Source organism: Bubalus bubalis, chromosome 2 (assembly GCF_019923935.1).
Source record: "Bubalus bubalis isolate 160015118507 breed Murrah chromosome 2, NDDB_SH_1, whole genome shotgun sequence".
Lineage (NCBI taxonomy): Eukaryota > Metazoa > Chordata > Mammalia > Artiodactyla > Bovidae > Bubalus > Bubalus bubalis.
The window spans coordinates 143,584,381-143,612,215 of NC_059158.1; the positions used below are offsets into that span (position 1 = coordinate 143,584,381).

A 27,835-nucleotide genomic window follows, 5' to 3' on the forward strand; every position below is an offset into this window, starting at 1 on the left:
AAGCTTCCTGTGAACTATCTGGTTTAAGCTGTGAACTGTCACTGTACCACATATGCCTTCCTCTCTAATGGTTAAATAGAACAGGATCAGTGCAGATTCCAGAGGAAAGAAAGTAAACCCCATCTCTTAATGGTGGGAGTGAGAAAGAATTGCAACTATCTTTAATCCACCACACAGAGGCTGCCCTTTGGCCTCGAAGTGTTTACATTCCTTCCGCATGCAAAATGAGCATACTTCCTCTTAAGAGCTTCCCACAGTCCCACCTCATTAAGGCAGGGTTCTGCAGACATTTTGTAAAGGACCAGGTAGTAAATATTTTTGTTAGCTCTAAGTTTAGTGTGTGTTGAAATTCTGCCATTCTAGTGCAAAAGAAAATGGGATATGGCTGTCTTCTACTAATCTACAAATCTGAATGCCAGTAAGGTTTGGCCCACAAGCAGTAGTTTTGCTGACCCCCACAGAAAGCCATGAGGCCTGAAGTCCAGAATCTTATTAGTCATCTACATCAAACCCATGTGTGGATGAAACTACTCCAGTGCATCTCCTCTTGGATCTGAAGACTGAAGTAGATACAAGTTAATCCTCCACGCAACAACAGTAGTGTAATAAGGACAGGAGAACTATAATAGACACTAACATTTGAAAGGGAGAGGGAAACCAGAGGCACCTAACTTCTTCCTTTTTACTGTGAACTTCTAACTGTTCACAGCAGTTCAGAATTCTAGCCTGGACATGCTCTCAGTTCCTTTATCAGTTCAGTCGCTCAGTTGTATCCGACTCTTTGCGACCCCATGAATCGCAGCACGCCAGGCCTCTCTGTCCATCACTAACTCCCAGAGTTTACTCAGATTCATGTCCATTGAGTCAGTGATGCCATCCAGTCCTCTCATCCTCTGTTGTCCCCTTCTCCTCCTGCCCCCAATCCCTCCTAGCATCCGAGTCTTTTCCAATGAGTCAACTCTTCGTATGATGTGGCCAAAGTACTCGAGTTTCAGCTTTAGCATCATTCCTTCCAAAGAAATCCCAGGGATGATCTCCTTCAGAACGGTCTGGTTGGATCTCCTTGCAGTCCAAGGAACACTCAGGAGTCTTCTCCAACACCACAGTTCAAAAGCATCAATTCTTCGGTGCTCAGCTTTCTTCACAGTCCAACTCTCACATCCATACTTGACCACTGGAAAAACCATAGCCTTGACTAGACGGACCTTTGTTGGCAAAGTAATGTCTCTGCTTTTGAATATGCTATCTAGGTTGGTCATAACTTTCCTTCCAAGGAGTAAGCGTCTTTTAATTTCATGGCTGCAGTCACCATCTACAGTGATTTTGGAGCCCCCCCAAAAAAGTCTGACACTGTTTCCACTGTTTCCCCATCTATTTCCCATGAAGTGATGGGACCGGATGCCATGATGTTAGTTTTTTCAATGTTGAGCTTTAAGCCAACTTTTTCACTCTCCTCTTTCACTTTCATCAAGAGGCTCTTTAGTTCTCTTCACTTTCTGCCATAAGGGTGGTGTCATCTGCATATCTGAGGTTATTGATATTTCTCCCGGCAATCTTGATTCCAGTTTGTGCTTCTTCCAGCCCAGCATTTCTCATGATGTACTCTGCATAGAAGTTAAATAAGCAGGGTGACAATATACAGCCTTGACGTACTCCTTTTCCTATTTGGAACCAGTCGTTGTTCCATGTCCAGTTGTAACTGTTGCTTCCTGACCTGCATATAGATTTCTCAAGAGGCAGGTCAGGTGGTCTGGTATTCCCATCTCTTTCAGAATTTTCCACAGTTTATTGTGATCCACACAGTCAAAGGCTTTGGCATAGTCAATAAAGCAGAAATAGATGTTTTTCTGGAACTCTCTTGCTTTTTCCATGATCCATTGGATGTTGGCAATTTGATCTCTGGTTCCTCTGCCTTTTCTAAAACCAGCTTGAACATCTGAAGTTCATGGTTCACGTACTGCTGAAGCCTAGGTTGAAGAATTTTGAGCATTACTTTACTAGTGTGTGAGATGAGTGCAATTGTGCAGTAGTTTGAGCATTCTTTGGCATTGCCTTTCTTTGGGATTGGAATGAAAACTGACCTTTTCCATCCTGTGGCCACTGCTGAGTTTTCCAAATTTGCTGGCATACTGAGTGCAGAACTTTCACAGCATCATCTTTCAGGATTTGAAATAGCTCAACTGGAATTCTATCACCTCCACTAGCTTTGTTCGTAGTGATGCTTTCTAAGGCCCACTTGACTTCACATTCCAGGATGTCTGGCTCTAGGTGAGTGATCACACCATCATGATTATCTTGGTCGTGAAGACCAATTCCTTTATAGCCCACTGCTATTCCATGATAACTGGTTTTCCATGGATCATTTTGTTCTACCCTCAGACGTTTGGGCTTTTGCTCTGAGTCATTCTTTTCCATAAAAACTAAAACAAAAAATGTTTTTACAAGAGTATCTTTGCCAGCCTCTTTTCCTAATCATAGTTAAGTTGGAAGCCAGTGGTAAAGAACCCATCTGGCAATGCAGGAGACTCAAGAAACGTGGGTTTGGTCCCAGGGTTGGGAAAATCTGCTGGAGAAGGGTATGGCAACCCACTATAGTATTCTTGCCTGGAGACTCTCATGGACAGAGGAGCCTGGTGGGCTATGGTCCATAGGGTCACAAAGAGTCAGACACGATTGAGCAACTTAACATGCCTCATAGTAAGTTGGAAGCCAAAAATCTTATTTTTTGAACAGTTTTTATCTTTCTCATTTTGAACTAATGCGATTTCTTTTAAAATGTTGTGGGTTTCTTATAAATCAACTCTATTGGGCAAAAAACAGTCCACAAACAAGATTGTCCATTATCTCCTTTGAGCTCAGGGGGAGGCTACAACAGGAAAATGTTCTTAACAATCTTAAGAGGCTCTATTTTCTAGTTAAATGGGTCTGTGACACACAACCTCAGATTTTTGACATCTCAGTAGATTGTCTTGTAGCCACGCTTTTGATCTCGATGGCTTGGTGGTAAGGAATCTGCCAGGAACGCAGGAGACACAGGAGACTGGGGGGTTGATTCCTGGGTCTGGAAGATCCCCTGAAGGAGGAAATGGCAACCCACTTCAGTATTATTGCTTGGGAAATCCCATGGACAGAGGGAATTGAATTTCTAGACAAATATTTCAGTAGAAGTTTCACAAGAAAAATGTTTTCTACAGCTATCATTAATTTTTTTTGTTGTTCATATTTGGGCTATTAGAATATATGTTATTTTTTCACCCAATAGTTAGGAGATATTTATGTAATAAATATTAGTAAATATGATATTTACATTTTCCTCGATAGAATATAGTCAATATTTGTAATAGATGTTAGATATATACTTAGTGTCATTTTGAGATAATTTTATTATAGCATTAATATTTGTATGTGGAAATGTTTCAAACGCTCTTACTTTTTCAAAGGACCTATGTTTACAGTGTAGTCAAAGGTAACTATATTAATGATTAAATTTGTTCTCTTTCTAGGAGTCCGAATATGTTTCTGCTCATCTTCATGAATGGATAGATCTGATTTTTGGCTATAAACAGAGGGGGCCGGCTGCAGTGGAGGCACTCAATGTTTTCTATTACTGTAGTTACGAAGGTATAAGCCTATATACTTTTTTCTTGTATTTTGTTGATAGAAAATATTATTAGAAATTCCCTGACTGTCCAGTGGTTAGAAATCTGTTCTTCCGCTGCAAGGGGCATGAATTTGATCCCTGGTAGGGAAATAAGATCCTGCATGCCACAGGAGTCCATCAAAAAAAGGGAAAATATTATTTAATATGTATTTATACATGGTATTTTAGACATAACTATTTAACATGAGAAAGACTACATTTTAAAAATAGTTTTAGAGACTTCCCTGGTGGCCCAGTGGTTGAGAATCCATCTTACAATGCAGGGGACGTGGATTCCATCCCTCGTTGGGGAACTAGGATCCTACATGCTGTGGAACAACTGAACCCGTGTGCTGCAATTAGAGAAAGCCCATGCACTGCAATGAAGACCCTGCACAGCCAAAAGATTAAAAATAAATAATTAATTAAAAGAAAACCAACCAACTACTTGTGGGGGGTTATCAAGATGGTGGAGTAGTAGGATGTGAAGCTCACTTCCTCCCACAAAAAAACCCACAAAATTTTTAAAAAATAGCTTTAGTGACCTTTTGTATTTGAAAGAGTGCTTTTTTAAAACAATAGTTTCATTTATCCCATCTCTAAATTTAAACATCCATTTGATCACGATTTGACTCAAAATATGGAGAATGAAATCTACTTGGCCTCAGTGGAAAGAAAATATAATGAGTTGTCAGCACCAAAACTACTGTATATTATCTCTTACCAGAGATTCATAGTAAATGTCATCTTAGTTTTAACATAGAAGATTGAACTTTTCTTTAAACTTGAGTGGAAAATATCTCCATAAAATATTTTAATGAAATAAATTCTATCTTACATAAGGAATTTGAGATGCTTTAAAGCTGGGAAGAAATGACAGAAATAACTACAATATTTTTATTGAAGGGACATGTAGAATTTATGAACTATCATGGAATTATTATGTACCAAATGTGTACTAGAACTTCTGAACACGTTTTCTTTAGGATGAATGAAAATGAATGTAAAGGTTGAGATAATAGGGCCTCATATGTCTTTTAAGTGTGAGCAACCCCAACCCTTTTGGATAGTAATATCCTTGAGAAGCCTTGGTGAATCTGCTTCATCTTGATGCTATAAATAGTTGGGTTGAGTACTGATGGAAATAAGAGGTAAATATTTACCATTGTTGCTGTGTTCATTGCTTAGTTGCTAAGTTGTGTCTGACTCTTGCTACCCCATGGACTGTAGGCTGCCAGGCTCCTCTGTCCATGGAATTTTCCAGGCAAGAATACTGGAGTGGGTTGCCATTTCCTTCTCCAGAGTGCCGCTTAAAAAAAAAACAACAAAAAAACAGTACATGTATGCAAATCAAATTATAAGGATCAAATATTGGTCGCATTAAATATTTTGATCTCTGGCCATATGTGTCCTGTTCGGGCAAGTCTGAATGTACAGTTTTAAATTGTTAACACAGTTTATAGAAGACTTTTTAGAATTATGAATGAAATATTTTCCAGTGATAGTAAGATGACATTATTTGAGCAAACTCTGGAGACAGTGAAGAATAGAAGAGCCTAGTGTGCTGCAGTCCATGGGGTTGCAAAATCAGAGGTGACTTAGTGACTAAACAACATTCTGATGTCTAGCTGAGAATCAAGTGCATTTTCTGAAGGCTTTGAAAGGCTTAAGAAGAATTACTTCTGTATAATATTTTTGTTTATTTTATTTTTGATTGTTCTGGGTCTTTGTTGCTTCACATGGTTTTTTTTAGTTGTTATGAGAGAGGCTACTCCTCGTTTTGGTGCATGGGCTTCTCAGCGCAGTGGCTTCTCTTGTGGAGCACACAGGCTCTGGGCGTATGGGCTTCAGTCTTGTGGCACACAGGCTTAGTTGCTCCGCTTCATGTGGAATCTTCACAGATCAGGAATAGAACTCATGTCACCTGCAGTGGCCGGCGGATTCTTATCCACTGTACTACCAGGGAAGTCCAGGAGTTCTTTTCTAATCCTTCCATAGAGCTAATACTTCTAAAGATCATGAATAGTATGAAGTTTTGTGAATTCAACAGAGCCCACTTGACTTTTGGTAAAAAGACAAGCTTGTTCTATCTTACCTTACTTGGTTCATTTGGTAACAGTTTTGTAGAGAGGTAGCATAACATGGTGGTTAGGAGCATAGATTTTGAAATCAGACTACCTACTTTGGTCAAATACTAGCCATGTAACAATCCATATTAAGTATGACTTGGTATAATCAGTTTGACATGGTGGTTAGGAACATAGATTTTGAAATCAGATTTTACCTACTTTGGTCAAATACTAGCCATGTAACAATCCCTATTAAGTATGACTTGGTATAATCAGTTTGCCAGAACATCACTTTTTCCAACTTTTATTAGATAGACAGTATAGCAGCGTTTTTGTGTGGTTTTTACACTTGTTTCAGCTTAACTATCATAAAGAAAGCAATCAGGTGTACAATGAGTATAGTCTATATTTTTCCAAGAGAAACTTTTATAGACTTTTATAGAAACTTTTATAGTTAACTTTTGGTTAAAGCCTTTTTAGTTGTAAATAGTGGGTGGAATTTATTTTTATGCATATTTAATATCTGAAGTGTTACTGATTTTTAAAAAATTTACTTATTTCCATTCAGAATATTTTGTTGAAAATATACTAATCAGTCTCTGATATTTTAAACAGTTGTGTGGCTTACTGATTTGTTTTCACTGTTTTGGCTTATTTTTCTTGGTTTTAGGAGCTGTGGATCTGGATGCCTTAACAGATGAGAAGGAAAGAAAAGCCTTAGAAGGGATGATTAACAATTTTGGGCAAACACCTTGTCAACTGTTAAAGGTAAAGCGTAAAATTTACTAATTACATAAGTCTAGAAGTTAATTGCTAAGAAATAGTACTACCATTATTTTCAGTAATTTTAATGATTTAAAACTTTATTTCAGAATTATCTAGAATTTGGAAAAAATTATACTGTGACTAAAAAAAAGTAAATTTAAATGATTCTTCCTATTTTGAATAACAAAATATTACAGTCGAAATCCACATATTCAGTCAATTTCTCTTGAGTCACAGAGGATTTATATTTACTCAAAAAGCCGATCACATTTATTTAGTTATCTCCTGAGAGGAAAAGGTGAGGTTGAAGGTCCCTGTCAGGTGAGCTAGTATTCCCTCCTTTGTTTAAATGGAGAAGGAGAACTTCCCTGGCGATCCAGTGGTTAAGAATCTACACTGCCAGTGCAGGGGCCACCGGTTCAATCCCTGTTTGTCCACACAGGGAAAAAAGGAGAGAGAGAGAAGGAAAAAAAATTATCATAGAGGTTAGTCTAATATTAGTTTGCAAAGACATTTTTATCTTTGTTAGTATGAATTTAGAAATGAAGAATACATAATAGCATTTATTAAGTTGATACTGTCCTATGCTAGCACTGTGCTAAGTGATTTACCTAACCCTCACAGTAAATATTCAAAAATTAGCCTTATTTTTTTAGATGATAAAGTTCTATTTCATAGAAATTAATACCTAGCCTTAGAAAAGTCAAGTACTTTTTCCACCTTTACACAGCTAGAATGTGACTGGGGCAGAATTTGGATGCCTGATCATTTAACTCTGAAGCCTTTCTGCCATCCTATGTTTCCTCTGAATTAATAGCTGTAAGCCCCCTTGTTGAACTTGTAGATCATTTTTCCAGTTCTTGTAGGTTGTTGTTTACATCCTAATTATGACATTTTCTGACTTAGTTGTTTATTTCTCCATCTGCCTCACTATATTATAGCTATGTTAAAGTCAGTAACCTTCTTTTAATCATTTTTGTATCTTTCTTGCATATAATTTGTGTGCAGTAAATATTTGTTGAATTGATATCTCCATAGCTATAATCACAAAGGTATATCTAAATTCTGACTTATAGATGTTCTTCATTAATTCATTGATCAGACTGAGCTTTATAATTGTTACTGTTTATTAGCAACGATTTATTTGAAGTCTCCAATATTGATCTTTACAGAATATCCATATTTGAAATCAGTGCTTGCTGACAGTCAGAGGTAAAAGTAACAGAATAACAGAACACTTCATTGGACTTTAAAATAGATTCTATAGTAATTTTTCAGCAGCTTAACTTTTTTTTTTTTTTAACAAGGGTAGTGTGCATTAGTTTTTATAATAAAAAAAGTCATTAAAAATAAGCTTTTGATTTCAAATAAAGTGAATACTCCCATGGTTAATTGAGAGCTAAATATTGAATTAGAGCTGCCAAATATATTTCCCATGATTTAATATTTTAGAGAACACTCTTGAGAGTCCCCTGGATTGCAAAGAGATCAGACCAGTCAGTCCTATAGGATATCAGCCCTGACTATTCAGGAAGGACTGATGATGAAGCTGAAGCTCCAGTATTTAGGTCACCTGATGCAAAGAGTTGACTCATTGGAAAAGACCCTGATGTTGGGAAAGATTGAAGACAAAAGGAGACAGAAATGGCAGAGGATGATATGGTTAGATAGTATCACTGACTCAATGGACATGAATTTGAGCATACTCCAGGAAAAAGTGCTGCAGTCCATGGGGTTGCATAGAGGCAGACACAACTTAGTGACTGAACTACAACAGCAATATTTTACAATAGAGACAGAAGAATCCTCTTTAGATAGAGTTCTATTCTACATTTTAACTGTGGCATTGGAATATTAATTTGACTTGTAATTCTCTTATTTAAAAAGGTGATACTGTCTTTTGTCTGTGACATAAAATCTAAGAAATAATAATAATTTATTTGAAAAGCAATGCAGCAATATCTGTAATTCAATTCCAATAATATGGACATTCAGATCTTATTTCAAGAATTATAAAGATTCACCCATTTTATAAACTTTGACTTTTGAATAATCCATTTAAGTTTACCAGTATATATACATCAGCGTGTACCATATTTATGATACTCTTCTACATGTTTAAAATCCAAAACTGAATAAGATTTACTTTCTTACTTTAAGATACCTGTTGTCTAGTTGGAAAAGATCATAACCAACTATATATAAACCAACATAAAAAGAAATAAGTACTGAATAAAATGCTAAATAATGTAATGTGCAAAGGAAAATAATGAAAGAGAGTAATTACTTCTGACTTAGAATTTCAAGGGAGATATCAATAAGAAAGACTGTAGAAGTAGGGTTTCTCTAGGAATGAAGAGAGCCGAACTCTGCTGAGGGAATTGTCTGAGTAGTTCAAGTTGTCAATAGTGCATAGAATGTAATCCATTGAAGCTGGAGTCCAGTATGTATGAGGGAATATAATGAGAGGTATTTTAATGTAATTATGAATTATTTTTCCTTAATTTTTTTAAGGAACCACACCCTTCTAGATTATCAGCAGAGGAAGCAGTGCAGAAGCAAGCCAAAACAGACACTTCAACCTTTAACCTATTTCAACACCTCCCTGAACTCAAGTCATTTTTTATAGAGGTAATCTCCAACTTGATAATATCAATGGATTTTCTCTATAAATTCTGTTCACTTCCACATCCCTTTTATACCTTAATGGAGAGTATAGGTGTTAATCCAAAATAGTAAATAATTCTTCACTTTTATGTTCTTAGAATTTTTAAAACAACCTTGTTGAATGGTTTTGTTTGCTGCTGAACTTTTTCTCCTGGCTTTCTCTCTTCTAATTTCATGTTTTCCTGAAGGAAACATAAGAAGGAAGGATAATTTGATTTAAATGGCTTCTTGTGTCAGTTGAGATGATTCATAGAGGAAATCTAAAATAACTTTTAGTTGTAGTGTCTATTCATGTATAAAACATGGCCCATGAGTCAACTTGTTAACTGCTAATATCAGAAGGAATAGTCAGTGAAGCAAGATAAGTAATTAATGCAGTTCTTGAAAGAGTACGTTCAAATTCAAATGTTTATACATATTGAGTTACAGTTGATCCTTGAACAACACATGGTTGAACAGTGTGGGTATACTTATACATGGGTTTTTTTTCAATAGTAAATAATAGAGGTACTACATAATCTCTGGTTGGTTGAATTTGTGGGGCAGAACTGCAGATAAGGAGGAACTGCAGGTATGGAGGGCTGACTATAAATTATATAATGGATGGAGAGTTGGCATCCCTAACCCTTGAGTTGCTGAAAGGTCAGCTGTTCTTTGAATAGTTCAGAATGTGAATGTGAAATGCGTTCATACCTGTAAATGTGGTTAGAACAGATAATATTACCTCTTTTGAAAGAAGAAAAATGATAAAAAGGTATCAAGAATAGATTGAAGATGTACATAGAACATGTAGTAACTCTTATGCAACATAACAGAGGTTGGTAAATGTTTTCTTAAAGGGCCAGATAGTAAATATTTTGGGTTTTGTACCTATATATAATTTGAAGGTGCTTAATTTCTTCCAGTAGTGAAATGGGACGTTTTTGTGTCCCAGGGAAGCTCATTAGCGACTCAGCACCCAACAAAATTATTGGGGGCTGGTCACTGAAGTACCCTTTGCCTAGCAAATTCCAAATTCTAGACTCTCCAAAGAAAAGCAGGTGTTTAGACGATTGTCTGCACAAACAGTCTAGACATAGTGAGCCATGTGCATCATTGAAGACAAGTTTTATATCCATGTAAGGAAGTCTTTGCCTGCCAAGTTCCTTGATGCCAGTCAATGGCCAGCCTTGCAAACAGCCTTTCTAAGGAGAGAAGTCTCAATTCTGCTATGTTATCTTTTTACTATACAGAGTAACCCATAAATTCCTGTTTGACCCCTAAATTGATGGACATGTAAGACTGTATTTATTATGTAATTCTGATAAGTATTTTAACTGCATCTAATCACTTATGGCATTTTCTGGGTTCTATCTGCAGTGCAGTGGCATTTGCCCCTCTCTGCACCCAAGTTACATGGTAGCTTTCCTAGGGCCAGTATCTGGATTAGGATAAGGAATGCAGTTGATATCCTTGGGTACCAGTAATTGTTAATCCCTTTTCATCATCATAAAAGAAGGTGTTTCCCACTCACTCATATGAAAAGAGAAGGCCTCTGTTAGGTCTCGTCATAGGTATTAAAATGGTGAAGAAAATTGATATAGCAGTGAAAGCAAGAGCTTATTAAATAGATTCCTTCAGATATCATTTCCATTTATGCTTGTGTAAATGTCAGTCATCTTCTCTTGATTAATTCACAGTATGAAGAGAAAAGATATATTCTAACTTCAGATGGTTATGATTAATTATTTAGTTCATATAAAACTCTTAGAAAATCACCTGGCATGTAGTTTGTACCTAGTAATATTAGGTTATAATTTACCTCATAAATGTTAACTGTAATTTATGAACTATTGTCATATCAAGAAACTTACTTCAAATCCTTGTTCTTTTTAACATTGTAATAAAATAATGGTAATATAATAATGGTAATAATGTAATAAAATAATAAAATGATGTTTTCCAAGGAGTGTCTTTATTTTCTGGTTCTTTTGTTGTGGCTTTCAGGAAGAGCCTCAGGTAATGGAACAGATCTATTTTTTGAAAGTTAAACCCAAAAGGAAAAGTCTATAATATATAACTAGTTTTTCCATTTCACTTATTTGAGTAATGTTTTCTTATAAAGTCTATATTTTCTACTTTATATTCATGTCCGTATGCATGGGAAAAAGAAATATTTTAAATCATTGCCTATTTTAGATGGTTGACACTCCTTGAAATCTGCATCCTTGTTTAATGGCAGGATAGTGGAATATAAGAAAGTGATGGGTTTCAGAACTTTCAAGTATGCCATTCAAACACAATATAAAATTCCTTTCATGTATTTTAAATTAACTGGTAATATGTTTTGGATAGAGTAAAATGCTATATTACAGGGTTTATCTTTATTTAAAGAAATAGAAGTTTTCAATAATTTGTATCTAATAAAGATAAGAGGAACCAGCCACTAAAACCTCTGTCCTTTATTTTATAGGGAATTAGTGATGGTATTCCACTAGTAAAGGCAATTGTTCCCAAAAATCAGTCTCGTTCTTTTATGTCACAAGGAAGTCCTGAGTTACTGGTAAGTTGGTTTATACCTTTTTCACACTGCCGTGTCTATATCCATTGCAACTTACTGAAAAAAATTGAGAAAATAAATTTTTTTTAAGTCTTTTAAAAAATTAATAGATAAGGGAATTCCCTAGCCATCCAGTGGTTAGTGCTTTATGCTTCCACTGTATGGGGGATGGGTTCCATCCCTGGTTGCCTGGTTGGAGAACCAAGATCCCACATGCCACTGAACATGACCAAAAAAAGATAAAATTTTTATAGAATTAATTTGACCAAGTATAAAAATGTATCTTTTATTTATATAGCTTTTAAGTAGTTCTGTAATTCCAAAGTTTGTTTGGAATAATAAATATGTGAAAAATACCAGGAAATTTTGTATAAGAAAAGTATGTTATAACATCTTATTAGATATTAAAATTTATCATAAAGCAGTGAAAATGAGATATAATACAGGATTGATACAGGTCCGACCACCTGCAGGACATATTAGTGAGTATGTGAATTTTGTCATTTACTCCTCCTAACAATCCTGTGAGACAGGCACGATTATTATTATTACCCTTTTACAGATGAGGATTAAATCTCAGAAGTCACTTGCTCAGAGTCACAAAGCTAGCAAGTAAAGGATCTGGGACCCTAGCAAGTTCACCAAACATAGGTCTGTCTTATTTTATCACTTAGAGATGATAAGAATTTGAGCATAGCACAGTGAACGGTAGAGATTTCAGAGTTAGACCTATGTTTCTAATTATGCATATTGTGTGTTTGCTTAGATAAAACGTCTCAAAGATTAACAAGAATAATAAGTACTTTTTTTAAAGTGGCAGAATTCTTAAGTTATCTGAATTTTTTTTTTGGAAGTCTGTCACTTTCGTCAAGGGGGAGTAAAACTTTCCATTTTTTAATGTAAATATTTACTATTAAGGAGACCTCTTTAACAGTTCTTCATAAATTCTACTTATGATTTATGTTCTAAATGATAAGTATCTTATTTTTGTGGTTAAGACTTGATCCTTAATTTCTTCTGACTGCCAACTAATAGATGCTAGTATTTGAGAAATTTTGAGGAAAATAATCTTACTAAAGGAGGATACATTGGGACAACTTTTTTTGTAGTATGATAACCATGAGCTTTTTAACCATTTGAATTATTTTAAGACTTTTTTAATGAGTCTCATGTTTTAAGTACATAATCCTGCATTATTCCCTAAGTGACAAAAGCTAATAACATTATGTGGGCATTTGGTTGTTTTTGAGTTGCTTTCTTTAATCTTTTCATTGAAGGTTTGTCCGAATGTGTTTCTTTTCCAGATAACATTAAGCATGAATCACATTATTGGAACCCATGGCTGGCTGCCGTACGACAGAAACATTTCTAATTACTTTACATTCATCAGGGATCAAACTGTGACAAATCCTAAGTAAGTCAATGGACATTTAAAACAAAACAGGTACCTTTAGTATCTTATTGCCAAGAAAAGCAAATAGATTAAAATTTCCAACTCCCAAGTTTCCTGTTCCTGCCATCCCTTTATCTTGTCTTTATCCTTTGAGGCTATTTACAGAATTGACAGTCTTACTAAATTGGTTGTGAAAGTCAAGATTAAAATCTTTTTCACACCTTCACCAATCTCACTTTCTTTACACTCAATCCTCCAGACTATATTGTTATATATATTTTTGTTTAATTAATAATATTAATAAGGTTAATGTATTTCCTGAATGTATCATTTATTAATAGATATTTCAAATTGAACATTTGAACAGACTTGTTTTTTATTTCTTTTGGGAGAGATTAAAAAAATCATTGATATCAGTCTAAATGATCTTTTACAGAAGAGTCTAATATTTAATTGTGTTTACAGAACTCAGCGTAGTATGAATGGCCCTTTTGCTCCAGGGCTGGAGATCACTTCTAAGCTATTTATAGTATCACATGATGCGAAGTTGCTTTTTAGTGCTGGACACTGGGATAATAGCATTCAAGTGATGTCACTTACAAAAGGCAAACTTATTTCACACAATATCAGACATATGGGTAAGCATTAACTCCCCCCACCCAAATTTTTGTTTTTAATTTCTAACCATAATAGTAGTACATGCCTCTTATATTATAAAAGGTATGAATTTTACCTTTGAAATTGAGTGAACTTTTTGATGGAGTGTTACGAATATTCTTTCTTTAAGAGTGTCTAATATATTTTGGGTATACTAAGCATCATATAAATTAAATACAGCCTCACAGTATTGGAAAGATGCTAAGGTAAGTCTTTGGAAAAATTGGTTGATAGAATCAGAATTTTATGACAAAATGGTAAAAAAAAATCTCTCATAGAAGTCTCATAAGTCTCATAGAAGTCTCTTAAGTCTCATAGATGACTTCTCATAAGAAGTCACCTGTTCTATTACTTTGTTAGTGGTAAAGCATGAAAGAGGTAAAATTGTTGAATATAGTTTAATCTGGTGCTTCCTAATATCTCAATCTTTTCAATGTAAGGATAAATCATTGAGTAGATTTTTTTTCCCCAATAAAGCTGTTAAGAAAGGGAAATAGAGTCTGCTACTAATTCCGTACCAGTGACTTCCAAGATGTCACTTAGCTCAGGTTTTTTCAGTTTAGGAAAAATATATTTTACATTGTGAACTTATGGTGTAATATGTACTGTTTTGGTTAGGGACACATATTCAGTAGGATTGTAGTTCCAGTAGTAGTGGAAGGTAATAGGAGATGAGAGAGTGAGGGACAGAGAAGAGTATCAAAATAAGTGGGGATTTATTTAAAGCTACTTAAACTCATGCCAAGATTCTGACAGGCATATCTTGCCCTATGTCTAGTCATCACCCTCGAAGAAGGGTGGGCTCAAAGAAGGCTCTCCTACATGATTGGAGTGACATCCTTTCCTGTGTCACTCTTTCCCAGTGCTTTTCCAATGGCATTCCTACATTTCTCCCTGCTAGAACAACTGATTTAGTGATAGTTTGAACATAACCTAAAATTGCCCCTGTATTTCTGTTTCAGTCAAACTATGCCATTTCATTTTTTTTTTTTTTACATTCTTTTTTCTTACAGATATTGTGACTTGTTTAGCTACCGATTACTGTGGAATACATTTGATTTCTGGTTCCAGAGATACTACATGTATGATATGGCAGATTACCCAACAGGTAGTCACACATAAAAATACTCTGGGTTTAGATCAGAAATTCTCCCTGGGGATACTACTGAGATGTCTTAATAGACAGTGAATTTTTCTCTGACGTTGAATGATTATTTGAGCTCCTTTGCCATCTTTTACCCCTCATTCTACTCTGTCTTAATCAGCACTTTTTTCCTAGGTTTATTGTCCTGATTCATGACCTTATCTTGTATTACTTTCCAAAGATAGCTCCTTGTTAACTTATTCTAGAAAAATGGTTATTTTTCTTGTCTTTGTTTACATACATTCCTATTTTCCTTTCAAGTGCAAAAACTAGAAATTATAAATTTAGAATTTTCATCAACCTTGTTGTGTACTCTCATGATGATACAAGGAAGTGTCTTTCTCTTTATGGCTTCTGGATTTTCTACCTTGCTTAGAAAAATAAACAGGCTTTCTCTCACTCCAAATTTATGAAAATATCTAAAATATTTCTTGTAATACTTTTCTTATTTTTTTATATTTCAATCTTTAATCCATTTCTAAATTTTATAATATAGGATATTTAATATTAGATGTATTAGTTATATAGATACATTATTTATATATATTATATAAACATATAGAATATAAAAATACATGCTTTTATTTATTTATGAGTAGAAAGTCATTTATGCCAACACAAATGATTACCCACTGAATTGGATCTTTTTCTAGATTTCCCTTTCTTCTATATCTATTCTGTGTCAACATGAAAATGACTTTATTTTAGTAGTTTTAATATTTGGTAAGGCAAATCCCCTCTCACTGTGTTTCCTTTATTAAAGATTCTCAGCTATTCTTTTATGAGTTTTTATTCTTCCATATGAACTTTCAAAATATTTTAACTGTCCTCAAAACATTTCATTTTAGTCTTAATGAAATTATATTTAATTTCTATATTAATTTAGTGTGGATTACCATTTTATAATTACTCATATTGCAAAAGAGGAAATGTCTTTCTGTATTTGTTTCAGGTCTTTCTTTTGGTAAAATTTTTTAATAATTTTTTCCCCATTTTGGTCCTGTACTTTGTTATGTTTACTTTTAACTATCTTTTTTTTATGACTGCTTCAGTGGAATTTTAAAAATCGTTTTTATTTCTAACTGACGATTGCTAAAGAAGTTATTGATTTCTATACAGTTATCTTGTACCTAATCAGTTTACCAAATCCTTTTATCTAACTCATAATTATTAGTAGTATTTCTTGAATTTTCTGAAAACAGGGTAAATACACATTCATGTGATCTGAAAATAATAGTGATTTTCTTTACTTTTTCCAATATACTAATTACTTCATTTTCCTACCCTATTACATTGTTAGTGAATACAATAAAGCACAAAAATTATAGTGAGCATTCCTGTCTTAATGTCTGATTTTGATGAACTTGCCTTCACTGTTGTACCATTTAGTATACTATTTGCTGTTAGGTTTCACTAGTTGTGGGTTTTGTGGGTTTTTTTTTTTTTTTTTATACTTCAGTAGTTACCTTCTTTTCTTTTATGGTAACTTTTTAGTTTTAATAAAATTTCAATTTACAGAAAAGATACAGAGCTAGTACATTTTTGCCATTTGCCTTAGCATTCTCTCCCTATCTTTTTCCCCCATCTTATTTTTTTTCCTGAACATTTTAAAAGCTGGAGACTTTTTGTTCCTTTACAACTAAACACACCAGTGTGTCTTTTCTAAGAACAAAGACTTTCTTATATATAACCACAGTGCAGTTATCAAAACTGAAACACTGAACATTTGTACAATACCTTTATCTGATCCACAGTCTGTGTTCTAATTTTGTTAGTAGTCCTAATCATGTTCTTTCTAGCTGTTTTTCCCAGTTTCTCTTCCTTGTTTAATGTATAAGTTTTTCTTTTACTTTTTTTAAAAGTAATGTCTTATGTTGGGAAATGTCCTAGCTTTGCACCATCCTTGAATTTCTGTAATAAACCTTATACTTCATACTGTCTTGTTATATTTTACAGCAAGATTTTCTTTTCTAGTCCTTTATTTTTCTACTTATATGTGAAAGAAATCTGTTTTTATTCTATCTTTGCATGTTTAACATTGGGATATGCAACTTTTATAAAATGAATTTGGGAAGAATCCATCTTCTTTAAATAATATAGGAATTATTTGACTTTTAAAAATTAGATGGAGTACAGTAAGCACTCAGACTGATACTCTTAGAGGAAGACAGATATGACCCAAGTAATGGAGTGTCAGGGAGAATTCATCTACATTGTGTAACGGAGGAAGAAAGTCTGGACATTTATCCATGGTAATCATAAATCAAACACCATGGCAACTACTCAAGCATTTTGTATCATAGAAAGTACTGTACCAAACAAAGCATGCTAAGAACAGATAAAGAAAATAACTTAGGTACAGAGAGATTGCCTGCAATAAGTTGTGGTATTAGAAGAATAGAATAATAATATTAACTGAATAAAATAGGACCTCAAAGATGAAATTATAAACTAGCATAATAAAATGAAAGGAAGATTGCAGAAGAATCAAACTGAGATTAAAATCAATACCATTACAATTATAAATAAACCCAAAGCAGAAAAAGCAAAGAACAAATTTAATGTGACTGAAAAATCAAATTATTAGCATGGAAGAAAGATTTAAGGTAATCAATGTAAATAGAAACAACAAAAGCAATTAGAAAAAGAATGATAGTTCTAGAAATCAAAGACAAGTCAGCATAAAGATAATTGATGTCCCTGAAATAGGACTCCAATAAATAAAAAAGAGAAAGTATTCAGAGATGTAATAGAAAAAGTTTCTTTGAAGTAAAGGGAGAATAATTCTGTAAAGGGCAAACAATACACTTGTTAAAATTAATCCAAAGCAATCAGCTTTGAAACTCTTCATATTATTAGTGTGTTTTTGAGGTTGAAAAGATTGAGAACCATTTGAGAATCCAAGGAGAAATCCAAGAACAAGTACGTCTGAGAATAGACTTAGTGGTAAGAACTAGTTGCAGGGTTGATTTGTGACTAGACAGTTAAAATACAGTATAAGTTTTTGTATAGAAAATAGTGTACGAGAAAGTGACCTTTGCTTTTCTGTTTTTATATTAGGGAGGTGTTCCCGTGGGCCTAGCATCTAAACCCTTTCAGATTCTGTATGGACACACTGATGAGGTGTTGAGTGTCGCCATCAGCACTGAGCTAGACATGGCAGTGTCAGGATCAAGGGTAAGACTGTACCTTTAAAAATACTGATTTTTTTTTTAAATATAAATTCAGAGAAAATATTTATGTTATATAGGAGAATTGGTAAAAGCATAGAAATTTTATGCGAAGTTTGTCCAGGACTTTGCAGAAGTAGAAAAATACAGCAAGAAAAAATTTAAAGAGACTGGATTCTATTTGTAGATTTTTATTAGTTAAAAGAAGGCCAGTTTATGAAATAAAATGCCATTTGAAATTTCAAGATTGGAATTTTTCCTAAGGTACATGTATTATTCCATGATGGAATAATCATTTTCTCAGGTCCTTTCCCATATTTCTTTCTCTTACTCAGTTTTTTTCTTTTTCTGTTCTTATTTTCTAATATTTTCTGTGCGTAGGATGGCACTGTGATTATACATACCATTCAGAAGGGTCAGTATATGCGGACTTTACGACCGCCTTGTGAGAGTTCTCTGCTCCTGACCATTCCCAATTTGGCTATATCTTGGGAAGGACATGTTGTCATGTACTCCACCATTGAAGAAAGTACCTCTCTCAAGGTATGTAACAGTTTCATGCACTATGGCTAGACCATTAATGAGATTGTCTTCTCCTTTCCATGTTGTATACATTGTGTACACATGGGGCATTTTGAAAAAGGAAAGAGCTGCTGCCTCTGCTAAGTCGCTTCAGTTGTGTCCGACTCTGCGTGACCCCATAGACGGCAGCCCACCAGGCTCTGCTGTCCCTGGGATTCTCCAGGCAAGAACACTGGAGTGGGTTGCCATTTCCTTCTCCAATGCATGAAAGTGGAAGTGAAGTTGCTCAGTCGTGTCCGACTGTTCGCAACCCCATGGACTGCAGCCTACCAGGCTCCTCCGTCCGATGGGATTTTCCAGGCAATGGAGTGGGTTACCATTGCCTTCTCCGAAGGAAAGAGCACAGTATTTTGAAACGGGTATTTTCCTTCCATTATACAATTTGTTCATTCCCTATCACAATATTAGCCTCATGTTTTGTTTTAGGGCTTTTTATAGGCTTTGGAGAAGGAGATGGCAACCCATTCCAGTATTCTTGCCTGGGAAATTCCATGGACAGAGGAGCCTGTCGGGCTACAGTCCATGGGAGTCCCAAAGAGTTGGACACGACTGAGAAGCTAACACTAACTAGCACTTTAGGCCTATATGATTTCAAAAATAATTTCTAATTGTGTGGCACTTCATAAGCTTAGATGGAAATTATTCTTTTTGCACAAGGCAGGGTATAAATAAACCATGAATTTTATGTTTATTTCATTTCAGTGATAAAGCTTTTTAAAAATTATGAGAACTTTAAAAAATTATTTTGGAGGGGTGAGAGTTCTTGTTTAATATTTATTTACTTAGCAATCTGATTGAAATCACTTTAACAATGTTGTCTACATATTTTCTCTTTAAGTATAACATATGTTTTTTCCAGAATTTTAAACCCAGTCATCATTCTGTTATTAGTCATAGTTTTAATTAACAATTCTGAAACTGTTTTAATTTGAGATCATTAAATTTTCTTTAATCTTTGCAGGATAAGAATGCATTGCATTTGTTTTCTGTAAATGGCAAGTATCTAGGGTCTCAAGTCCTGAAGGAACAAGTATCAGATATATGTATAATTGGAGAGCACATTGTCACAGGCAGCTTACAAGGATTCCTGTCCATAAGAGATCTCCACAGGTAAATAATAAGAATTACTGAAGTAACACTTAGGAAAAGACATTAGTATTTTCAGACAGTAAAATCTGTAGTCTAAGATTTCTAATCTTTTTATCATTTATTACGAACATTTTTTTTGGTAACTATAAAAAAGTTGGGGAAGCTAAATTATTTCTGGATTAGTAAATAAAATTTATATGTACATTTAAAAAATATAGAAAATTTTATTTTGTATACATTTTACCACAATAACAATAATTTTTTTAAATAGCCAAAAAAAAAAAACAGTTTTCAAAGTGCCAAGCCTGCGTTATGGGTTTGGGAATATGTCCAACTATAGCTTCAATTTTTAGAAACTAAAGTTGGGTTGGGTTTTTTTTTAATTGAAGGAAAATTGCTTTACAATGTTGTGTTGGTTTCTGCTGTGCAGCAACGTGAATCAGTTATAATTATACATATGATCCCCTTGCTCTTGAGCCTTCCTCCCCTCCCTTCAGCCCACCCTCTAGGTTATCACAGAGTGCCATGCTGGACTCCTGTGTCATATAGCAAGTTCCCACTAGCTATCTGTTTTATATATATATATCTTATCTTAGTTCGTCCCACCTGCTCCTTCCCCTGCTGTGTCCACAAGTTCATTTTCTACATCTTCATCTCCATTCTTTCCCTGAAAATAGTTTCATCATTTTTCTAGATTTCATATATATATATATATATATATATATATATACACACACACACATTAATATATGATATTTGTTTTTCTCTTTCTCACTTCATTCTGTATAACAAACTCTAGGTTCATTTACCTCACTACTGCTGACTCAAATTTATTCTTTTTTTTTATGATTGAGTAATGTTCCATTGTGTATATGTACCATATCTTCTATATCCATTAATCTGCTGATGTACATTTATTTACGTTGCTTCCATGTCCTGGCTATTGTAAATAGTGTTGCAGTGAACATTGGGGTACACATATCTTTTAAAATTGTAATTTGCTCAGGGTATATGCCCATTAGTAGGATTGCTGGGTCATATGCTAAATTTAAGGACTTCCCTGATGGCTCAGATGGTTAAGCATCTGTCTACAATGCGGGAGACCTGGGTCCAATCCCTGGGTTGGGAACATCCCTTGGAGAAGGAAATGGCAATCCACTCCAGTACTATTGCCTGGAAAATCCCATGGACAGAGGAGCCTGGTAGGCTACAGTCCATGGGGTCACAAAGAGTTGGACACGACTGAGCGACTTCACGTTCATGGTAAATTTATTTCTATTTTTTTAAGGAATCTCCATACTGTTCTCCATAATGGCCATATCATTTTACATTCCCTTCAGCAGTGCAGGAGGGTTCCCTTTACTCCACATCCTCTCCAGCATTTATTGTTTGTAGATTTTTTGATGGTGGCCATTCTGACTGTATGAGGTGATACCTCATTATAGTTTTGATTTGCATTTCTCTAATGATGAGCAGTGTTGAGCATCTTTTCATGTGTTTATTGACCATCACTATGTCTTCTTGGTAGAGATTGTCTGTTTAGATCTTCTGCTCATTTTTTGATTGAGTTGTTTGTAAAGTTGGGTTTAAAATATTTTTTTCAGTTGTAATCAAATAAAGTCTTTTTCAGGCTAAGTCTAGCATATCTGTTCATGTTATGTATGTGTGTGTTTAAAATTGGTGAAAGACTTTTGTTATTTACCCAGTGAAGGAAAAAATCTTAGTAAAGTAAGTACGTTTTTAAGTTTGGTGTTCTTTATGTTTAACAACTTATATTCACAAAGCACTGTTTTCCCTTGCATGCCGAAATACATTCTTTTCTTTTCTTCTCTTAAAAAACTTACTGTGACTTATTTATATACCTCTTAGAATCTTGGCCCCTCCCTAAACCCTTCCTTCTTAATAGTTTCCTGGTCCAGAGTGTTCTCTTACTGCCTTCATATCAAAATCACTTCTGTATCAATATCACTTTTGATTTTTATATTTTCTTTCTCATTTTTGTCATTCTTTCCCATGTGGTAGAGCATTAAGTCTACATTTCAATAATATCTTTCCAACATTTTGTATTAAAACCCTGATTTTAGGGTATGGTTAGGAGAATCCCAAATTAGAAAAAATTAATGGAATCTTTTAGCAAGTTAGACTAGAGCATAGTGTGTACATCTTAAATTCTTCATTCTCTAATCATAAAAGCTGTGAACATTTATCATAATGGCATGTTATATTTTTATACCACATTATCTTTTAAAATATATATTACATCCTTTATGACAAAGCAAATATACCAATTTTATTAACCTTATCCCCCACCAGCACATAGTTTTGGGGCTTTTACCCTTTTGTTTATCCAACTTTCATTTGTTAATCATTTCGTGAGAGCACATATAAATGGTTAGAGTGCAAACAGATGTTGGAAATAGAGAAAAAGTGTATTAAGTATTTTGAGTCATGCTATAAATGTCGGCTCTTGTGACACTCAGGTTTTCTGAACTTAAGTTCCCACATTTATAAAATTAGAATGTATAATTAAATGACTATTAACTTCCAGTTATAAAGTTCTATGAATCCATTGTATATCTGTGTAATTATGTGCTTTTTATTTCTCTTCTAGTTTGAATCTCAGCATCAGCCCATTAGCCATGCGATCGCCTATCCACTGTGTTTGTGTAACCAAAGAATATAGCCATATTCTTGTAGGATTAGAAGATGGCAAATTGATTGTAGTGGGTGTTGGCAAGCCAGCTGAGGTAAAACCTAGCATCACGGATTTAGTTTCCCGTACTTTTGGGTATTCCCTTGGTTCTTCTTTATTCCAGCTAAATCAGACATCTCCATTATGGATAAACAAACTGAAAAACAAATTTGATTTTTCAAAGTACAGTAAATGAAAGCGAACAAAGCTAGTATTCAAGAGTGATAGTTATATTATTATATTATTGAAATCACATGTTTAGCTGTTTTCATTTATAACTCTAGATGAGTAAGAATGTTCTTTTATTCTATCTTTCCAAATCTAGATTTAAAACCACACACTTGCATTTTTAATACATATAAAAGCATTTATAAAAAATGAAATTAGACTAAATAACAAGACAGTTCACTTTATTATTCTTTTGTAAATTTGGCCGTGCTGTGTGGCTTACTGGATCTTAGTTCCCTGAACAGGGATCCCACTTGAGCCCTGGCAGTGAAAGCACTGAGTCCTAGGCACTGGACTACAAGGGAATTCCCCAAACTATATTAATTTCAACAGATATTTAGCATGATTGTATATCAGTTGTACTTTTGTAAAAGCAGCTTTCTGTTTTTTACTTGGAACTACAAATATCCCCATATAATGTGCTAATTCTCAGTGTGTTTCCTATAGTTCCTATAAATTTATTTGCCAGTGGCTTATTAATTACTGAATATTCAGATATCATAAATCTAAGACTATTCCTAAGAAAATGTAGCAGCTGTACTCCAAGTAATCTAGTGATTCTTTTAGAAAATTTATTTTGTTACATAGACTCATATTTAAGCATTATAAATTTTTATTGATATCATTGGTCTTTTCTGAGAAATCTAAAATATGACATCTGTGGGGGTTATTTCAAGAGAAGACATTATTGAATAACATACTGTCATTGGTTATAATAAATCCATTATAGATCATATGAACCTCTTTGCCAGATACTTTCTTCCAGGATATTAATAAAAGAGGTCTTACTAAAGTGACTACAACAACATTTAGTTTCAGGTCTAATGGTTCCTGAATGTCAGCATGTCTATATTTCAATATTCCACTTACGTTTAAAACATTATACACATTTTTACATTCAGTAATAGAGTTTCTTGATTAATATACTTACAAGTAATGATTTCCCTCCTGTCCTTTGCTAATGTGATGATTACTTGAGAACTCTGCTCAGATATTACTCTTTGAATATGTTTGTTTTCACTGTCTGTGGTTTACTCAAATGCCTTTAAATTTGCCTGTCCTCCAGCTCAGTAATTTGTTAGCTTACGATTACTGAAGTTTTAAAAAATGAAATGCCCTTGTGCACACACATTTAAAAAAAATTAATTGGAAAAAAATACCTAAATAGCTTCATTTCATAGGCCTAATAAGTCAATGCTCTGTAATATTTACCAAATAAGTTTTTGGTCCCCACTGAAAGATTTATGTAGTCTACAACAATAGAATTTGAATTGTGTGTAGATTTTGATTAAAAGTATTTTTTATCTATTTTTACATCTTTGTGAAATTCATCTCCCATTAGCTGAATTATGGATCTACTTTAGTAAATAATATAATTGAATGCTTAGAATTCTGCATAATTAAAATATAATTTTATGTGAAATTTTATATAATTTTATGTAGAAATTAAATAGATCAGTAGTTCTGAAGAGTTCTATTTCAACATCTATTTTTATCTAAAAGTAAAAAATGTTGGTTAATATGTATTTTTAAATCATGTATCAGTTTTATACGTTATGCTGTTGTACAGAATCCATATTTGTAAATTAGATGTTAAACTGGAACTAGATGAATAGCAATGATGGTTTTGGAAATACGTCTGGAAATGAAAATGCAGAGCAAACATGCCAAAATGTCTTTGCTTGAGGCCTGTCTTTTATCACTAATGAATGGACCCTAGAAAAGTAACCATTAAAAAAGGGTAGCAGATAAAGCACCATTAAAAAGTATATTGCTCTTGGGAAAGTAATTCCAACAAATCATATGGTTAGATAGAGAAATGTTATACTTTCAGAGGGGCATTAACCCACTGATTCAGTTAATTTTGATTAATAATTGTTATATGCCAAGAAGTGTGCTAAGTGGTAAAAAATTTAATGGTGGAAAAATGTGATTCTCACTTTCAAAGAGCTTATGCTGTTCTTTTTTTCTAAATTACTTTTTATCATCCTATTGATAAAGAATTTTTAAATTTCTTAGATCAAACTATTTAAAAATTACTTTCTTTTCATCAAAATATTATTTTACTTTCTTCTTATGATTGTGATTGTCATTAATAGTAATGTAATTAGGAGAAAAATCCTCAAAGCTATGTGTCTTATTGGCGAGATTAAGTATAATTTGAAATTATTTTAATGAAGTGAAATGTAGTTTTGTAAATACATAATATAAGGGAGTCTTGTAATTTTGATATAACCGGCACATTTAATTAAAAAATTTATACATGGGTATTTGATCTTTCTCAACTAAAAGACAATCAGTGTAGAAAAGCCTTTCTTTAATTATTATTAATTAAGAATCATTAAAATGTTAATGATTCTGCTAACCAAACCTATTTCTTTTACACTCTACAAAATCATTGTCTTATATATTAATTTCATTTATTTTTTTCATACTTAATAATATTTATTCTTAATTTCTCTGGATTACTTTAAACAGATGCGTTCAGGTCAGCTTTCTCGAAAATTGTGGGGATCTAGCAAACGGCTCAGCCAGATCTCAGCTGGAGAAACTGAATATAACACTCAAGATTCCAAGTGATTGTTATTTCTACCTTCTGTCATGGATAACTGAAATTTGATTTATCACTTTGTCACTTTAACCACATCTCTCAACTATCTCAAATGCTTCAGGTCTGTTATCCCTGAAAATCATTCAGGATTTACCAAAATTTGGTATGGCATATGTATAAATTTAGTCATAGGTATTACTGTTATCCACTTAAACATTTTCTGGTTAACATCATTGAATCTGTCTTATTAACTAATTCTTAGTCTATGCTAAGATGAATTTGAGAAAAGACATTTGATTAGATAGTGGTTTATTCTTAAGGATAATTAGATCTTTTTTAAAAAATAAACTTCTAAAAATGAAGAAGTTAGATTCAACTCACTTATTATAAACAGCAAAAGTTGTATTTCTAATAAAAGAGTAGATAGAGATAATGGGACAGTTGAGAGATATGGCTTTTAATACTTTCTTTAGTTAATCATTCTATTTACTGACCACCATATTTAAAAATACAATTTATTTATGAAACTTCTGATCAGAGGTAATATTTGAAAAGCATCCGTTGCATACTTGTATTTTTGAAACTGGTACATTGGCTCATCCCACTACTACTTAGCATATTACTAATGAGAATTTATTGCAACATATTATCATCCTTAAATAATAAAGGTTGAGTAGGAATAAAAGAAACTAGAGATATATTTTACAGATATATTTCACTAGTAGTATAGTTAAGGAAAAATGCTAATTATGATTTTGACATTTGGGTCTTGTATAGCATTTGCAGCTCAATTTATATATGCAGAGTACAAAATTTATTGGCTTTTTCTTTATTAAACACTATGTTTTCCCTCAGTAATTTTTGGAGTTAGAAATGATAGCCAAATAATTATGTTTTTACTTATTTCATATGATTGATGAACTGAAAAGATATGCATAACTTAAACTAGTCATTTAGATATAGTAATTTTTAAAAATACACATTTCTGTTTCATGTTATGTATAATTTAGGATTACAATTAATTTTATTATACATAGCTAGATGTTACATTATGTTTTGCTATTCAAGATTTTAAAGTACTGATAGATTTATTTTAGAATTCAAAGAGATTGTTAAACCTTCTACTTTTGTAAGGTCATGTTTTGAGTAAGGTCAGAAAGCTTTTACAACTATTTGAGTGTCCTTAATCTGAGATTCCACAGGTTTTGTGAGGAAATTCTGTTTGTTAGCTGCTTTTTTTTTTTCTTCTAAGAATGGGTGGTTGAGTGGCTTTCTAAACGGAGTCTGTGAAAAAAGAGGAGAGAAAAAAAGACTTTTTACAATGATACCTTTTAAAATAATAATATTCTTTTTTTTTTTTAATAATATTCTTTTTTTATTCCACAAACTATAGAATTCCTTTTATCCAGTTGTCTTCTCAGTTGAATCTTTGAAAAATTTTCCCTTTGCAGTCCTCTCCTGTTGCCTGTTGCCCACAGTTGTCTACTACCCTTTTCTTTATAATCCTATGAGAGACTAAAAAATACGTGAGAAGTGAAGGATTCTATAATAGGGAAACTATTTGATAGATTTGATCGGCTTGTATAAGAGCTAGCAAAAAGTTGTAGACGAATATTTTTTCCAGTCATTTAAAATCCTCTCTTTTATCAGTAAAAAACTTCTGTTTAGATGAATCACACTGACATAAACTGATGCAGCATAAAGTAGAACATCCGTAAATGTGAAGGTTTCCTTTTTTGAGGACTTCAGTAATTTGTGGTAAAAATGCCTCAAAACAAGTCAGTAGAGATGATTATGATATATTAAGATTAATTTCTTCTATTAGTTTTTTCATTCTTATAAATTATTTCATTCTTATAAAATATTCATCAATATTTTCATTTTTCATCTTATAAAATGTAGGTTATCCTCCAAAACCTATTTTGTAGGTTTGAAGTCAAGAGAATCAAAATGATTGATTTTTGGTATTTTAAATGTTGAAGTTTTTAAAAAAATGTTTCTAAATCAAAACTTTGGAAATGTTTCTTTTGCCTATTTTATTTATTTTTTTTTCCTTTTATTTATTTTTTTTGTTCTTCAATTTTATTTTATTTTTAAACTTTACATAATTGTATTAGTTTTGCCAAATATCAAAATGAATCCGCCACAGGTATACATGTGTTCCCCATCCTGAACCCTCCTCCCTCCTCCCTCCCCATTCCATCCCTCTGGGTCGTCCCAGTGCACCAGCCCCAAGCATCCAGTATCATGCCTAGGGATTTTGGTATAAGGATCCCTTTTTTATTTTTAAGGTTATTTAATACTGGTTTTGGAAGTTATTGGCTTTGGAAGTTACAGAAAAGTTTAACTTAGATTATTAGGGGGAAATTCCTATTTTTTGGTACTTTGCTACTGTTTAGATGGAGTAACTAAAGAAGCAGGGTACATTTTATAGCACAAACATGAAGAAGCTTTGTTCACAGTAGATCTTCTATCTAGAACAATAGTAGATGTTCAGAGCAGTAGAATTCATCCTTATATTTTCCAAAAAGTGAAAACCAAAATCTCAAAATTTTGAGAAAAGTCTTTGAGAATACTAGCAACAGTCTAGAAGAATGGAACTTAAAGTTTATTAAATAAGCAAATATAGTAGTAGCTTTGGCTGAATAG

The 27,835-nt window shown here is 33.4% G+C and overlaps 1 protein-coding gene across 6 annotated transcripts in view; it reads left to right on the forward strand.

Moving 5' to 3' along the window:
* Positions 1-26,473, forward strand: part of NBEAL1 (neurobeachin like 1) — a 155,681-nt gene extending 129,208 nt beyond the window's left edge. For all 6 annotated transcript variants that reach the window (XM_025278024.2, XM_025278019.2, XM_025278018.2 and 3 more), the window contains 12 exons: positions 3,504-3,621; positions 6,380-6,477; positions 8,989-9,105; positions 11,594-11,683; positions 12,985-13,094; positions 13,539-13,711; positions 14,744-14,838; positions 17,935-18,051; positions 18,426-18,587; positions 19,588-19,736; positions 22,327-22,462; positions 25,114-26,473. In XM_025278024.2, the coding sequence (XP_025133809.1) occupies positions 3,504-3,621; positions 6,380-6,477; positions 8,989-9,105; positions 11,594-11,683; positions 12,985-13,094; positions 13,539-13,711; positions 14,744-14,838; positions 17,935-18,051; positions 18,426-18,587; positions 19,588-19,736; positions 22,327-22,462; positions 25,114-25,215 (1,467 nt within the window). In that variant the 3' untranslated portion in view covers positions 25,216-26,473. The remainder of the gene's footprint in view (positions 1-3,503; positions 3,622-6,379; positions 6,478-8,988; positions 9,106-11,593; positions 11,684-12,984; positions 13,095-13,538; positions 13,712-14,743; positions 14,839-17,934; positions 18,052-18,425; positions 18,588-19,587; positions 19,737-22,326; positions 22,463-25,113) is intronic.
* Positions 26,474-27,835: the final 1,362 nt, after the last annotated feature.